The sequence below is a fragment of the Salvelinus fontinalis genome, chromosome 25 (genome assembly GCF_029448725.1).
Source record: "Salvelinus fontinalis isolate EN_2023a chromosome 25, ASM2944872v1, whole genome shotgun sequence".
In the NCBI taxonomy this organism is placed as follows: domain Eukaryota; kingdom Metazoa; phylum Chordata; class Actinopteri; order Salmoniformes; family Salmonidae; genus Salvelinus; species Salvelinus fontinalis.
This window is the reverse complement of record NC_074689.1, coordinates 12,918,684-12,936,092: the sequence shown is the minus strand read 5'-3', so window position 1 is coordinate 12,936,092 and position 17,409 is coordinate 12,918,684. Positions and strand designations below refer to the sequence as shown.

Genomic DNA, 17,409 nt, shown 5'->3' with positions numbered 1-17,409 from the left:
ACATTTTCTCAACTTAATTGCGACTCTCCTTGGCATGCAAATGTTGTTCTCTGGCTCGCCTAGCCTGCCCTCTTTCCTGCTCCTCTCCTCTTTCCAATTAAGATCCAGACAGAGATAGGGCCGCTCAAAGGGAGCACGCTATGGAGGGCTGGGCCCACCACTGCCCCAGACAGGGGGATATTGAGTGGTTGTGACCCCAGCAGAGCACCACCTCGCTGGGCATCACACCCACGTATCTCCCCCTGTGAACTCTGTGGAGGTGGAGGTGTCCTTGATGAGAGCAGTCACTACAGAGCACAGCAGAGCTGTGTGTGTGTGTGTGTGTGTGTGTGTGTGTGTGTGTGTGTGTGTGTGTGTGTGTGTGTGTGTGTGTGGATTTTTGGACACTGGCACAACTGAAGCACTTTATCAGCTGTTCTGATCAGATCTCCTCCCCATTGTTCTAGAAGCCATGGGGAGGCATATTGTGTATGAGTGTGAATATTAATTTAGAGATTTTATCATCCAATATCATGCTTCGTCTGGCCTGCTCGTAGTGTCCAGAGCCAAGTCTCTATTTTATGGCAGTTAAACCAAAGGGGTGTATATTTGTGTAGTAGTTATCCATTATCAAGTTTTAACATAATTTAATAACCATATTGTTTTGACTTATTTAGAGCAGAGATATGGATTGCTGTTGATGTACTGAATGTTTCTGAATGGTGATTAACTGATATCACCAACACACACTCCTTGATCTTTAGTCTCTCACTCCTGTCCTCTCCTCTCTTTCTCCATCTCTCCCCCAGCTCCCTCAGTCCGGACACAGAAGACCCAGAAGACTCCTTTCAGAGGGAGGGGTTTGGACGCCAGAGCATGTCAGAGAAACGCACCAAACAGTTTGGCGACAATGCCAATCAGCTTGAGATCATCAAGACGCGCAAGTCCAAGAGCATGGACCTAGGTAATAACTACTGTACACGTCCAAGAGCATGGACCTAGGTAATAGCTACTGTACACGTCCAAGAGCATGAACCTAGGTAATAACTACTGTACACGTCCAAGAGCATGAACCAAGGTAATAACTACTGTACACGTCCAAGAGCATGGACCTAGGTAATAACGACTGTACAAGTCCAAGAGCATGGACCTAGGTAATAACTACTGTACAAGTCTGAGAATGGACCTAGGTAATAGCTACTGTACAAGTCTGAGAATGGACCTAGGTAATAACTACTGTACAAGTCTGAGAATGGACCTAGATAATAACTACTGTACAAGTCCAAGAGCATGGACCTAGGTAATAACTACTGTACAAGTCTGAGAATGGACATAGATAATAACTACTGTACAGGTCCAAGAGCATGGACCTAGGTAATAACTACTGTACAAGTCTAAGATAATATACCTAGGTAATAACTACTGTACAGGTCCAAGAGCATGGTCCTAAGTAATAACTACTGTACAAGTCTAAGATAATGGACCTAGGTAATAACTACTGTACAAGTCTAAGATAATGGACCTAGGTAATAGCTACTGTACAAGTCTAAGATAATATACCTAGGTAATAACTACTGTACAGGTCCAAGAGCATGGACCTAGGTAATAACTACTGTACAAGTCTGAGAATGGACATAGGTAATAACTACTGTACAGGTCCAAGAGCATGGACCTAGGTAATAACTACTGTACAAGTCTGAGAATGGACCTAGGTAATAACTACTGTACAAGTCTGAGAATGGACATAGGTAATAACTACTGTACAGGTCCAAGAGCATGGACCTAGGTAATAACTACTGTACAAGTCTGAGAATGGACATAGGTAATAACTACTGTACAGGTCCATGAGCATGGACCTAGGTAATAACTACTGTACAATTTGAAGAGAATGGACCTAGGTAATAACTACTTTACAAGTCCAAGATAATATACCTAGGTAATAACTACTGTACACGTCCAAGAGCATGGATCTAGGTAATAACTACTGTACACGTCCAAGAGCATGGATCTAGGTAATAACTACTGTACACGTCCAAGAGCATGGACCTAGGTAATAACTACTGTACACGTCCAAGAGCATGGATCTAGGTAATAACTACTGTACACGTCCAAGAGCATGGACCTAGAAATGAGATTCTTGAAAATAAAGTTATTGGAAATGTTGTTAATTGCAAGATGGTTAAACCCTTGTCTTAAACTCAGGGTATTGAGAGAAAAAGCTCCTGAAAGCAATTAAACATGTTTAATTCACTCACAAACTTCATCTGAAAGTTTCAGTATTGATTATTTTAAACCCAAGAACATGTTTTAGCACAGTAATTTCAGTAAGAGATATGCTAACATGAATGCTATTGCTAGCTAGATAGCTAGCTAAAACAATTGACAAGCAACAAGCATCTTAAGATTTTTAAGAAGATATTTGAGAAGTTTGTAAGAAAATCATAAAATCTTAAGGTATTATTGAGGAATTGCACTTACGAACTATCTTATGAACTTCTTATTTTTTTTCTTAAGAAGCTTCTTAAGTTTTTCCGTGATGTGTTTTGTGAATCTGGGCCCTGGTTGGTTAACACCAACACTCCAAACCCCTGGGTCCTCCTTCAACCCCCCTTCCCCTCTGTCCCTTAACATGTGACATTGTAAACCTGTGCCCAGTGGCCCATTGTGAAACATGGGTAAATTATTTGCAGTGTGACTGTACAAAACCTTATTTTTTCCTAGCCCTTCGAGACTGATAGGAACAATTGTCCTGGAACATGCCCATTAGGGTCAGAGTGCAGTTTTGGTGCTTTGTGAAAGATCCTGGCGATGGGAATAGACAGACAGGTGATGTGGGATGGAATGCTAGTCTTGACGAGAAACATGCTGAGGAACACTTCAAGCCACTCCCCAAAGGACCATCTGGCTCTGTACCTCACATCATTGAGTTATCATGACAGATAACAGAAATGTTTATGTCTTTAGGTATCTAGAGTCTTGACCTGACAGGACTTTTATCCTCCAGGGACTGGCTTCCCTCAAACTCTAAAAGGTATAAAAGTTCATCACAAACCCAGAGTCCTCAAACTAAGACTTAGTATAAAAATATATAATAATCCCCTCTGGCCGATGGATGGGTTTCACTGACTGATTAGCTATTAAAGTTCAAATGATTGGAGGAAGTGTTTAGATCTGATGAGAAGTCCATAGGAAGCTGAAAACTGTAACCTGAAGCTCCTATTTCTTAGTAGCTAAAGGTCCCATCATCAAAAAGGCACACACTATCGTGGTTCATCAAAAAGCTTTTTAATTGTGCCACTAAGTGCTGTCAGCAATTCATGTTTTTTTTTACTCTAATGAGAATTTGATGAGTGAGGAAAAAGTAAGATCACTTATCGAAAGCTTTATGCTAGCTGTTGTTGAATAGACAGTTTTACTTTGCAAATAACAGCTAATGCCTCCAAGCATCACTGGGAGCATTAAGATGGGCTTCTCAGTGATAGATTATCAAAACTCAGGAACCCATCGGGCACATCATGACGAATCAGATGAGGCATCGGAATATGACCGGGCATAACCACATGTCAGAAATGAGCGGAACATTCCCTCGCCGTCGGGATCTCAAGCGTTTCTCAAACCTGACAAATCACCCTCGCGTAGCTCTTAGCATGTTTAACAAAGCTATTTCTCCACAGAAACTGTTTTTCTTTTAAATATTTCTAAGTCAGGTGTTTTTCTCCCCTCGTTAATCTCATTTCAGGAGCTCTGTGCCAAATCAGATCAGCGTCAACTGCTAACGTTTCATGACTTTCATGACCCATCTCCATAAATATGGTCTACACACTAAGCTGCCCAGACACCTTAAGGTTTTATTCCATTTAGATGTAGAACAAGATTGAGGAGGAGAAAATAAGGGGCTGAATACTGCACACCTCTCTGTGGCTGAGAGGAATATGCTAACATGTTATATCCAGTCAGCCTGAATAATCCAATGATCGGCAGAACTGCATGGTGTTTTAATATCTCTCCACTTCTGATTGTTATTCCAAAAGCTCTTCAATAGTCTTTCTCTTCCTCCCTTTTCACAGTGATAATATGCATGTTGGCTGACTAGGCTAGCCTTGGAGACTGGCCACAGTAACACAAAGACTAATTCAAACCCTTTTCACACTAGTTGCTGGAACCATGTCAGAGCCAGTGTGGTTCTGGTTGCCACGATAGTGTGAAAAGGGTACTAGAGATGCTCTGGAATGGTGTTCTGATTTGGAATGTGGAATGTGGGCACTAACTAACCAATCACACTTGTTTATGCCTCTTTAACAGTATCAGACGAGTTTAACCCCCACCTCACCCCCAGCACAGAAAACATGGAAGGTAAGCACTAACCACCAATCAGGGCGTATTGTTCATCACCACCACCACTGAACCGGCTAATCGCACAGCACTTTGGAATAACAAGCTCATCTCTGATTGGCTTGTCTTTTTGAGTTGGGGTCAGATGTCAAGAGAAGGGTTTGGGAAAGGGGCGGTATTCTCATTGACCCCTTTGCCATCTCATAACGGGTAACTTTAGTTTTTCTCTTCGCTCTTTGTCTGATTATTCCTCGGCCAGAGAAATGGAAGGATATTTATGATGCCATTTGAGGTAATTGCAGTGAGCACAAAAAGGGTTTTCATATTTTGTAGGGAGAGAAAAAGAGAGTGGCATGGTGTTGAATAGAGGTTTGGCAGCAGTTGTCTGAAACGTTGCCATCATGCTTGTTCTGTAGTGAATATGATAGAAGAAAACATTCATTATGCTGAAAGGTGTAGGGGTAGGGTTGTGAGGAGTGAGGCAATGTAGTCCCATTTGAAATAGAGATGCTCAATGCCAGTTGGCCTCTTTAGCTGAATGGAATTAATCCATCAATGACAAGCCAGTGTGTTCTCACCTTCCATTAGAACGGGTCTACTACAACGTGTGTACTCACCTTCCATTAGAACGGGTCTACTACAACGTGTGTACTCACCTTCCATTAGAATGGGTCTACTACAACGTGTGTACTCACCTTCCATTAGAACGGGTCTACTACAACGTGTGTACTCACCTTCCATTAGAACGGGTCTACTACAACGTGTGTACTCACCTTCCATTAGAACGGGTCTACTACAACGTGTGTACTCACCTTCCATTAGAATGGGTCTACTACAACGTGTGTACTCACCTTCCATTAGAACGGGTCTACTACAACGTGTGTACTCACCTTCCATTAGAATGGGTCTACTACAACGTGTGTACTCACCTTCCATTAGAATGGGTCTACTACAACGTGTGTACTCACCTTCCATTAGAATGGGTCTACTACAACGTTTGTACTCACCTTCCATTAGAACGGGTCTACTACAACGTGTGTACTCACCTTCCATTAGAACGGGTCTACTACAACGTGTGTACTCACCTTTAGAACGGGTCTACTACAACGTGTGTACTCACCATTAGAACGGGTCTACTACAACGTGTGTACTCACCATTAGAACGGGTCTACTACAAGGTGTGTACTCACCATTAGAACGGGTCTACTACAACGTGTGTACTCACCATTAGAACGGGTCTACTACAACGTGTGTACTCACCATTAGAACGGGTCTACTACAAGGTGTGTACTCACCATTAGAACGGGTCTACTACAACGTGTGTACTCACCATTAGAACGGGTCTACTACAAGGTGTGTACTCACCATTAGAACGGGTCTACTACAACGTGTGTACTCACCATTAGAACGGGTCTACTACAACGTGTGTACTCACCATTAGAACGAGTCTACTACAACGTGTGTACTCACCATTAGAACGGGTCTACTACAACGTGTGTACTCACCATTAGAACGGGTCTACTACAACGTGTGTACTCACCATTAGAACGGGTCTACTACAACGTGTGTACTCACCATTAGAACGGGTCTACTACAAGGTGTGTACTCACCATTAGAACGGGTCTACTACAACGTGTGTACTCACCATTAGAACGGGTCTACTACAACGTGTGTACTCACCATTAGAACGGGTCTACTACAACGTGTGTACTCACCATTAGAACGGGTCTACTACAAGGTGTGTACTCACCATTAGAACGGGTCTACTACAACGTGTGTACTCACCATTAGAACGGGTCTACTACAAGGTGTGTACTCACCATTAGAACGGGTCTACTACAACGTGTGTACTCACCATTAGAACGGGTCTACTACAAGGTGTGTACTCACCATTAGAACGGGTCTACTACAACGTGTGTACTCACCATTAGAACGGGTCTACTACAACGTGTGTACTCACCATTAGAACGAGTCTACTACAACGTGTGTACTCACCATTAGAACGGGTCTACTACAACGTGTGTACTCACCATTAGAACGGGTCTACTACAAGGTGTGTACTCACCATTAGAACGGGTCTACTACAACGTGTGTACTCACCATTAGAACGGGTCTACTACAACGTGTGTACTCACCATTAGAACGGGTCTACTACAACGTGTGTACTCACCATTAGAACGGGTCTACTACAAGGTGTGTACTCACCATTAGAACGGGTCTACTACAACGTGTGTACTCACCATTAGAACGGGTCTACTACAAGGTGTGTACTCACCATTAGAACGGGTCTACTACAAGGTGTGTACTCACCATTAGAACGGGTCTACTACAACGTGTGTACTCACCATTAGAACGGGTCTACTACAACGTGTGTACTCACCATTAGAACGAGTCTACTACAGCGTGTGTACTCACCATTAGAACGGGTCTACTACAACGTGTGTACTCACCATTAGAACGGGTCTACTACAACGTGTGTACTCACCATTAGAACGGGTCTACTACAACGTGTGTACTCACCATTAGAACGGGTCTACTACAACGTGTGTACTCACCATTAGAACGGGTCTACTACAACGTGTGTACTCACCAGGCACAGCATGTGTTGAGAGCTGAACAATGCAAACAACACTTTTACTAAACAGCAGCCAAAATCTATTCTTTCTCCTACCTATTGCACATTAGTGAAATAAATACAAGGGATTCACTGAATGAGCAGGACAGGATCACAGCCTAACTATAGGTCATCTATACTGAACAAAAATATAAATGCAACATGTAAACTATTGGTCCCATGTTTCATGAGCTGAAATAAAAGTTCACATACATTTTCCAAAAAAGCTAATTTCTCTCCAATTTTGTGCATAAAGATGTTTACATCCGTGTTAGTGAGCATTTTTCCTTTGTCAAGATAATCCATCCAACGGACGTGTTGCATATGAAGTAGCTGATTAACCAGCATTGTCATTACAGAGGTGCACCTTGTGCTGGGGACAATTAAAGGCCACTCAAATGTCCCGTTTTGTCACACAACACGATGCCAGAGATGTCTAGAGTTTTGAAGAAGCGTGCAATTGGCATGCTGAGGGCAGGAACGTCCACCAGAGCTGTTGCCAGATAATTTAATGTTAATTTCTCTACCATAAGCCGCCTCCAACATTGTTTTTGAGAATTTGTCAGTACATCCAACTGGCCTTACAACTTCAGACCATGTGTAACCACGCCAGCCCAGGACCTCTACATCCGGCTTCTTCAAAACTCATTCAGATTGGCTGGGCCTAGCTCCCAAGGCTGCGCCCCTGCCCAGTCATGTGAAATCCATAGATTAGGGTCTGGAATTTATTTCAATTGTCTGATTTCCTTATATGAACTGTAACTGTAATTGTTGAAACTGTTCCATATTGCGTTTTATATTTTTTTATATTTTTGTTCATATGACCCAGCTATTTTGATGTAGAGTATTGCTCTCATGTCCATAGAAATAGAACACATTCTAGTTCTGTGCTCGCGTCACCACCACCAGCACCACCAATGTCATGGCTACTTTGCCAAACAATGACAATGCCTCTGATTGAGATGTTGAGTCACAGTAATGATAATGGGGTGACATTATGTTACATGTAGAACAGTGTGGATTGGAGGATATAGGACGTCCTCTGGTCCTTCTAATGAACTAGTGTCCCAAATGGCACCCTATTCCCTATACAGTGTACTACTACTTTTATAGGGCTCGGGTCAAAAGTAGTGCACTATATAGGGAATATGGTGCCATTTGAGACACAGCCCAGGAGTTGGCAGAGACAAGGAGCCTGGTCGACCCAGGGCCGCATGTCTTCCTCAGGGATACCAGGACATGGCCCCGCCACGCCACCCTGGGACTATTTTTAGCTTAATTACCCTTTTAACGCTGCGCTTTAAACCCTCCACACACTGAATACATTAGGCATAATGGAGCCCCTGTCCTCCCCGTCCATACAAAAATCTTTACATGCAAGGATGAAGTGGTTGTGAATAATGGTGGTGGGAGCATTGCTCATTGGCTGCTTTCCAAATGGCACCATGTTCCCTATATAATGCACTCTTTTTGACCAGAGCCCTATAGGGATTGGTCAAAATGTGTGCACTAAATAGGGAATTATTGTGCCATTTTGGACGCAGCCATTGTAATTATACTATGGGGCTGCTGGAGCTACTACTGTAATAATCACTAGTGATTTATTCATATAGTTTGCAATACCTCCCTTTAACGCTTAATGATCATCGCTCTTCTCCAATTAAATGTCCTCCTGGTTGCCTTTGGTTTCGCCTTATTACTGTAAGAATATATTGCACATTCATCTTGGTCACTAATATTTGCTGGTGCGTTTTGGCAGTTTTTCTGCGGGTCTGTCGCATCTTTATGCTTCCCTCTATTTCTTCTCTGAACGTGCGGTGAGTGTCATACCTGTGTCGGGCTGCGATAGGGAATATGTATTATTTCTTCCCCAATGAGCAGAAGACGTGGCAGCGTGGGTTGGTTGTGGGATAGGACCTGGCATATTGAGAGCTGTCAGTCAAAACGTCCCTGGAGAGGTTCTGAGAGATTCAGATGAAAACAAAGGCAAAAGCACGGACCAATCAGAGGCCTCTGTGCCATTCCCAGACAGAAACACTACACACCGATCTAGCCTGATTCAGAATACGAAAGGGTGATCATTCCCAGATTCGGAGAATGGCAGATGAGGGAGAGAGAGAGCGGCAGATGCCATTTGTGTTTCCATAAACTGTTGTATCCGTCCGTGGGTTTATCCCCCACAATCCTATTGTGTCAAACATACACCCGCCCAGCTTCGGTGTGTGCTCTATTCTGTTTGTCTGGATTTATGCATAAGCTTCCAAAGCCTCACATTTACATGGCATTTGGAGTATGTTGATTAAGGTACATCCTCCAACATATGGAGAATTATGCCACGTCCTTACCGGGGGCTGCAGTTTCCTGTTATTCCTGTTTTTATGTCCGTCTGTCCTCCCATGTCCTTCATCTGACACAAGTGGTTCTTTAGAGAAATGAGTCCAGATGATGTCATCTTCCACCCAGGTGGTACGACAAGATGAGCAAATCTCCTTCATTGTCATATAAAACGAAGTCAGTAATCAGAGACGTGCCTTGCTTTCCTGAGGAACAACACAGTTAAATGGCTGTCCTGTTCCCGGTGGTGCTTCACAAGGGTAACTGTAACCCTGCTGACATTTCAAACACACTGTAAAGTTCTGTTTTATTGTCTCCGTCAGCTGGAAGAGGTGGATCCGCTTACTGGTGATGTTGCGTCTTGCAATTGCTCTTCCTTTAAGCATGCATCTGAGTGGTTAGCAGTGTGGCCCTCTGGTGAACCTACTCGTACTGGTCCAAAGTAGTGCACTATATAGGGAATATGGTGCCATTTGGGACACACCCATGTATCTGTGTAGTTGATAGCGTGGTCCTCTGGGACCTGCTGGGAACAGGAGTCTTTATTAGCTGTGACAGGGTTATTATGGAGAGCTGTGTAGCCTCAGTTTATACATACAGTAACAGCTAACGACTGACCTCGGTACAGCCAGACGGGGGAGTATTGACCCATGGACCAGTGGATCCAAGCAGCGCTGAGAGACAGGAGACACACATCTTGTCACAGTAAGGTCAGAGGTTAGTGGCTTGGATGACCAGACCACCTGTGGTTAAGTTTCCTCCCCTAGTCTTAAGTTTCCTCCCCTAGTCTTATATGCTGTGAAGTGTACTAATTTTGACCTGGGCCAATCGGAAAAGTAGAATAGAATTAAACTTTATTGTCCATCCAGGATGGACATTTTTCTTTGGCATCACCTCCCAGTAGAAAAGCAAAATAGTGCACTAAATATGGAATAGGTTGCCGTTTGGGATGCACCCCTAGACTGCTGAGGAGTGAGTCATCCTTGATCAACAGAATTCCTTTTTTCACAGTCGTTCACTTCTGTAAGAAGCAGATTGTGATGTCACTTTGATATAGAAGCTTTTGGCACGGTTCTCGGCTAATCACAAACGTAGCCACTGCAGGTTTACTTGGCTAAAGGATCAAGTAGAGATTAGCAGCCTGGTGCTTTCAGAGAGTAGAAGACGGGCGTCTGAAGCTGCTTCTGCTTGTGAAATTATGATAACAGTAGCAGGCAACACATGGATTACTGTCCTGGGCTGGCATGTTGCCTTCTATATCGCCTGGAGTACTTTAGACTTCCTCTCCTTCTCCCGATCTCCCCACTCAAATCACCTGTAATTACTACACAACCAACCACTCTACTCCTCTCGGACTTATAAATGCTTTTCAGAGGGGGTATTCATTCCATAAGAGGGAGAAGGAAATAGATTCGTAATTGTTTTCTTTCACTGATGGGGGTTTATTTTCTTATCCCTAATCTGTGTTTTTTCTCTGTGTCTGTTCATCCACAGATCCACTGTGAGAGCTCAGCAGCAATAGGCCACGCTCCGTTTAGGGCCCTTAAAACAAGTCAGGGGTGTTATTGATGACTGAAGGAAACGTGGGGGGGAGAAGGCCGAAATGAGACCACATGGTAGCTACGGGCCTCCATAGGTTTGCTGGGGGCTAGGTGGCTGGCTGGCTGGCTGTCTGGGTGTTTACATGAAGCGAAGCTGCATGGAACCTGGCAGCACATGCTATGTGTGTTTTGGACCTGAGGGGTCTAAACAGACAATGCTGGTCTGTGGGCCTCATTCCCATATGCACAGTCCTTAGAGAGTCCTCAGCATCCACTGAACGGTGGTCAAAACACAGACAGGACAAATTCAATCAAAAGTTTATCAACTATCTATTAACTGTTTCCTCGTTCAAAGTTTCTTATTAACACGCTGGTTAGAAGCAGATTTAAAATCTATTCTGTTTTGTTGGAAGGTGGTTGTTATTGGTTAATACAGCACAATGAAGAATAAGTGAATGGATGAGGACAGAAAATCAAAATGTCTGGTTGTTTAACATGGCTATCTGGTGAGGCCAGAGCTCTGGGGAACTGACTGACGCCGCCTGACAAAATTAAATACCAATACCCTCAGTCTCGCTCCACTTCCATACCTTAAACAAACGCACAGCAGCCATTGGAAAACGAATGATAGATGTCTAAAGGTTTTTTCCAGAGGTAGATAAGAGGTTGCTGTCCAACACTCCATCTACATATCTGGCGTCTTACAAGCAGACCTATCAGTAGATCTAGTGCTAATGTCAACAGTCTTCTAAGTGGTGGTTATACCTGACAAGAACAGCAAACAAAAGAAAGTTTTCATATTGCGCCATACATACAATCTCCTTTTAGAGTTACTGACAACAGACGCCCGTCTTCGGCAATTGTTGTTTTCTTCTAATTTGCATGTTAATTACATGCATTTTGCATGAACGGGATCCATAATAAAGCATATTTCAATGAAATTAGTTGTCACGGGGCCAAACGTTTTGTTCCATCAGTAATTTCGTTCTGTACACTGTGATGTCATACTTCGCTCACATCTTCTTTCTTTGTTGTTTGTGTGGTGAGGGTGAGGGTGAGGTAGGCTACTTGTCTTGACAGGAGTTTGTAAAGATTCCATACCGTTTATCTCTACTAGATCTAACAGGTGGCTGGTGTTGGCAACAGTTTGGGAAATCTCTGTGTTGTAAAAGGCCCACCTGGCTATAGCATGCATTCTCTCTACACATGAGCATTCCCATTTTGGGTATGGTGTGGTGTGTGACCCTGCGTTCATATTCTGTTATCTACCATCTGCACAACCTTAATCTTCTCGTTTTGAAGTGCGGCTGTTTGTGTCCTTTAAAAGCCGTGTTGTGAAGGGCTTTAAAAAACGGATTAGACGCATGAAAGGCCATTCCGTGGAAGGTTCAGAGTAGTGACATCGAGGAGGCCACGGCAGTAGGAAGTGAATGGGCTGTGTTTAGTCTACAATACTTCTGATTATCCTACTGTCTTCTAACGCGTTCTCCCTCCTCCCCTCTAACTCTGCATCCCATCCTCACTTCCACCCCTATCCTTCCCCTGTTCTGCTCTAGATCAGAGTGATGTTATGTTAATCTCATTTCTGTTCTGTAAACCATGGCTGCTCACTCTTGCCTACAGTACTGTACACACTTTAGTATATAGACATTTGGAAGCTCGCTGTGTTTTGAAAATGTAGTCAGTTTACACGCACACATTTCAGGCACATTACGCAGTCTGAGAAACTTTGTCAAACATTGTTGAAATGAGAACACGGGTTTACTCTGTTTTGTCTTTGTCTTGCTCCTACAAAGATAGATAGATATATCCTCACAATGTTTCACACACTCCAATTCATCATTTATTTTCCAGATGAATTCCCACAGACTATAGCCCATCCCTCTTCTCTTATAGTGAATTACACGCCAAGTGGAGGGTTTTACATCATCTCATTTTCTTTCGGTCTTAGGAAACTAGGAAAACCTAAATGATTTATAGCAATCAGAGTTCAGCATAGAATATAACGTTTCAGGACACATTTTCAGGGTATGAATATCACTCATCATGAAATATTTGTCTATTTCCTATATAGCCTTTTGACCAAGGCCGTAGGGTATTAATAGGGTGCCATTTAGGACACGGCCAAACTCAATTGTTCTTAGACCTGTGTTCGGACTTCTCCTTTATCAGACTCTTCGACAGGAGAAGCACCTCCCTGGGCCTCAATAAGTCCTATAAAGACTTTATAAACTTATGTAGGGCATTATGAGTCTTTGTCATGCATAGGAATGCTTTATGAATGCTACATATCACCACTCTAAGTCAAGTGTTACCACTTCTCCTTCCTTCAGGCTCTTCGACAGGTGAAACAATTGGTCCCTCTCTGGGCCTGAAGAAGTCCAGCTCCCTGGAGAGCCTCCAGACTGCCGTTGCCGAGGTTACACTCAACGGGGAAATTAACCTCCACAGGCCACGCCCACGAATCATCAGGGGGCGGGGCTGCAACGAGAGCTTCCGGGCAGCCATCGACAAATCATACGACAGGCCAGGAGTAATCGTTACTGCTATGGATGAGTGTGACCTGAAGGGAATGGAGACATGTGAGTGTTAAGTGTTCAGACTGGAAGACCTTGGTTTTATAAAGCATAACTCATTTTATGTGTAGTTTATAGACCTTGGTTTTATAACGCATTACTCATTTTATGTGTAGTTTATAGACCTTGGTTTTATAACGCATAACTAATTTTATGTGTAGTTTATAGACCTTGGCTCTATTAAGCAAACTTATGTAGTTTCTGTAGTTCATGGTCAGTGTTAAATAAAGTAACTGGCCGATAGTTCCAAAATGAGACAATTTGAATATAGAAGAAGGATCCACCCATATAATTAGGCAATAAGGCCCGACGGGGTGTGGTATATGGTTAATATACCACGGCTAAGGGCTGTTCTTACACACAACGCATTGCAGAGTGCCTAGATACAGCCCTTAGCCGTGGTATGTTGGCCATATACCACAAACCCCCAAGGTGCCTTATTGGTATTATAAACTGGTTACCAACGTAATTAAAGCAGTAAAAATAAATGTTTTATCACACCCGTGGTATACGGTCTGACATACCACGGCTGTCAGCCAATCAGCATTCAGGGCTCGAACCACCCAGTTTTTAATTACATATAGAACATTGATTTGCTAATATCTCTATGGATCCACCCCTCACTCAAGTTCTGTAGGTTTTTTCTTATACATTACTTAGTGAGAGGCATGCAGAAGGGAATAAGCATCCAATCAGCATCTACATCAGAGTCCCATTAATATGCATAGGGTTAGTGTAGAAGTGAATTGTTCGAGACTGCTTCTCCATGTCTTCCCTGAGGGCTCACAGCCATTTAAACTGCATTGTCATTTATTCCAAGCAGACTACAAACAGAACAGAGAAAGAGCTTCCATTGTTTGCCAACAAAACACACGAGTACTGCTTTTTTGCATCTTGGCTTATGGTCCTGGGTGTTTTGTGTTGTAAGCTTTTATGTATGCACGTTCTTTTTCAATGTTGTGCCTAGATTCAGAAAACATTCTTTATTTTGGGATTCAATAGAAAAGTTTGTCATCATGTTCTCTAACGGTTCCTTTTTATTTATGTTTTTACTTTCTTAGTGTCATAACACATTGGTACAGGTACATCTGTTTTATGTTGAGTAGAAACTGGATTCTTGGATTCTTTACATACTCTGACTGTACGGCCAAATGTATTGACTAAAATTGAGACCAGAAATAACTTAAATTCTCAAAGTATAACCTAGTCTCCCCCTTTCCTTTGACTGAGCACGTCAGTTGGCAGGTGTTTCTTGACACAAAGGCATGCATTGGAGATAGAGGCAGGGACGTGTTACATTCCTGAACAGGTAATACCCTGCAACGCCACCACAGTTATCACCAGATATGTTTTTCATTAATTCTCCATGAATGGATTCCATTAAAGCAACCTGGGGAAATTTGAAAAAGAGGGGAATAATTTGCATGGAATTATTTGCATCTCTTTGTTCTCATAAGCTCTGTCTGCAAACCACTAAATGCTGTCTTATCTTGCCTAAGAAAAAAATGGGACAAGCTCTACGATTTCCTCCTTCCTTTCCTCTGCCGAGGAATATTTTCTCTTCTCCCATGAAATTCAAATAACTCTGATTTGATATGATATTATATCATCACAGGGTTTAATAGTCAACATTGACAGATAAGCCTTTTGCTTTTCCTACAACCAAGACTTTTATTCACATAAAATGAGAACGTGGCATCGCCTTCTGCAAATGTGTCCCCACAAGATATCCTACCGAGCTACTGCATTCCCTTATATATGTTATCAGGGGTTTATTGTTTCTAAACAGAGATTCTGAGTTAAAATCCCCCTATATTGTGTATGTTGAAATGAGCCTAGCAATTTTACATTTCAGTCAGAACTCTCATTCACACACACACTGAAATGAATCTCCCTTTTCTCTATTGAAATGGAGAGATTTAATGATACACTTTGATTGTAGTGTCAAAACATTTGCTGTCTGCGGCGGGAACACAGGGATCGTTTTAATTGCCCCTATTCAGTTCACTTTTCTGTGTACTCCCTCCTGCAATCTGAGCTTGGCAAGTTCCTAAACTTTTATTTTCCGAGGCTTTTTGATTGAAACACCAGAGATTTTTCTTGCTGTTTTGCCTCGGCTCGTTCCTGTCAGTCTTTGTGTGGCTAATGTGAAAGTAAGTGTTCTATCATATTTAGACCTTCGTCACGGTTGATTTCTCTCGTTCTCATTTTTTTGGCAACAGACTTTTAGTGGGCTGCTTGATAAAAACAAACCAAACACACACACACAGCGTTTTACATTCCCCCAGGAGGGCCAGTAAGATTACAATCTTTAGTGTGTTATCAGTGACAGCGTCATTAAGAGCATCTAACATTAGTGCTGTTGCTAATCTTAGCCTTAATGGCCAAGATGCAGCTCAGTTCTGAGATATGCCGCCTTTGCACTTAACGAGATGATAAGCACGTCTCACTATGAGGGATAGAATTGATATCTGTCCAGACCCTGTTAGTCTTATCATATCCCAAAGTGGGGATAGGCAAAAAACATTTTTTTTTTTTTTGCATAATTGAATAGGGCTTAAACCACGAGATTCAGCATGCTATTCTTGTCATACACCGCCTCATGGTGAGATTTCATTTCAGTAATTTCCTTTGAGATGGATGCAGAAAGCAACCGCTGATAACTCGACGGAACGAGAAGAAAACAAGTCCTTGGCGCTTCATCCTTTGAAATGTGAACCAAGGCTGCGTTCCAAATGGCACCCTGTGGGTCCTGGTCAATCATAGTGCACTGCGTAGGGAATAGGCAATAATTTGGGATGCAGCCCAATACTTTTCAATCACCACAGCACAGTCAGTCTCATCTCATCTCATCTAGCTATGCTAAAAATCCATCAAGGACTTACCTTTTTTATTTTCCTGATAAGAACCTTTCTTTTTTTCCCTGTCAAAGCCAGCCAATCAGGCAGTAATGTGCGAGACATTAATAAAGCTTAATCCCAGGGCCATCTACCTCACGCCTCATTGTGACGCATATACCACCGTAGGCATGCAGCCCATTGGAGGAGAACCCAGGCTATTTGCAATTAAGATCCCCATAGGCCTTCTCAGAGATTATTTAAATGTAAATTAGTGACAGATTAATTACAGACACGCTGCAGTGTAGTAGAAACCTTGAGGATAATCAACTCAGTTTCACTGAAGAGGGTTCATTTCAATATGGAGGTTTTCTTGGATGATGGAAATTCGAGGCAGTACAGAAAACAGAGATACTGACAATCTATCTATATATATATAATGCATGTACAGTGCATTCGGAAGGTATTCAGGCCCCTTGACTTTTTCCACATTTTGTTACGATACAGCCTTATTCTAAGATAACCTATTCTAAAATAACAACGTGAAGACAGATTTCTTGATTTCTTTTGTGCAAATTTGGAAAATATTTAACACAGAAACACCTTATTTACGTAAGTATTCAGACCCTTTACTATGAGACTCGAAATTGAGCTCAGGTGGATCCTTTTTCCATTGATCATCCTTGAGATGTTTCTACAACTTGATTGGAGTCCACCTGTGGTAAATTCAATTGATTGGACATTATTTGGAAAGGCACACGCCTGTCTATATAAGGTCCCGCAGTTGACAGTGCATGTCAGAGCAAAAACCAAGCCATGAGGTCAAAGGAATTGTCCGTAGAGCTCTGAGACGGGATCTGAGACAGGATTGTGTCGAGGCACAGATCTGGGGAAGAGTACTAAAAATCTCTGCAGCATTGAAGGTCCCCAAGAACACAGTGTCCTCCATCATTCTTAAATGGAAGAAGTTTCGAACCACCAAGATTCTTCCTAGATCTGGCCGCCCGGCCAAACTGAACAATTGGGGGAGAAGGGCCTTGGACAGGGAGGAGACCAAGCACCTGATGGTCACTCTGACAGAGCTCCAGAGTTCCTCTGTGGAGATGGGAGAACCTTCCAGAAGAACAATCATCTCTGCAGCACCCCACCAATCAGGCCTTGGTAGAGTGTCCAGACGGAAGCCACTCCTCAGTAAA

General features: G+C 42.7%; 1 protein-coding gene across 4 annotated transcripts in view; it reads left to right on the top strand.

Moving 5' to 3' along the window:
• The window catches only part of LOC129822851 (partitioning defective 3 homolog), a 568,315-nt gene that overhangs the window by 387,067 nt on the left and 163,839 nt on the right, over nt 1–17,409 (top strand). For 2 of the 4 annotated variants that reach the window (XM_055881305.1, XM_055881307.1), the window contains 3 exons: nt 789–943; nt 4,282–4,332; nt 13,134–13,382. In XM_055881305.1, the coding sequence (XP_055737280.1) occupies nt 789–943; nt 4,282–4,332; nt 13,134–13,382 (455 nt within the window). The remainder of the gene's footprint in view (nt 1–788; nt 944–4,281; nt 4,333–13,133; nt 13,383–17,409) is intronic. The other 2 variants (XM_055881306.1, XM_055881308.1) reach the window with 1 other exon arrangement.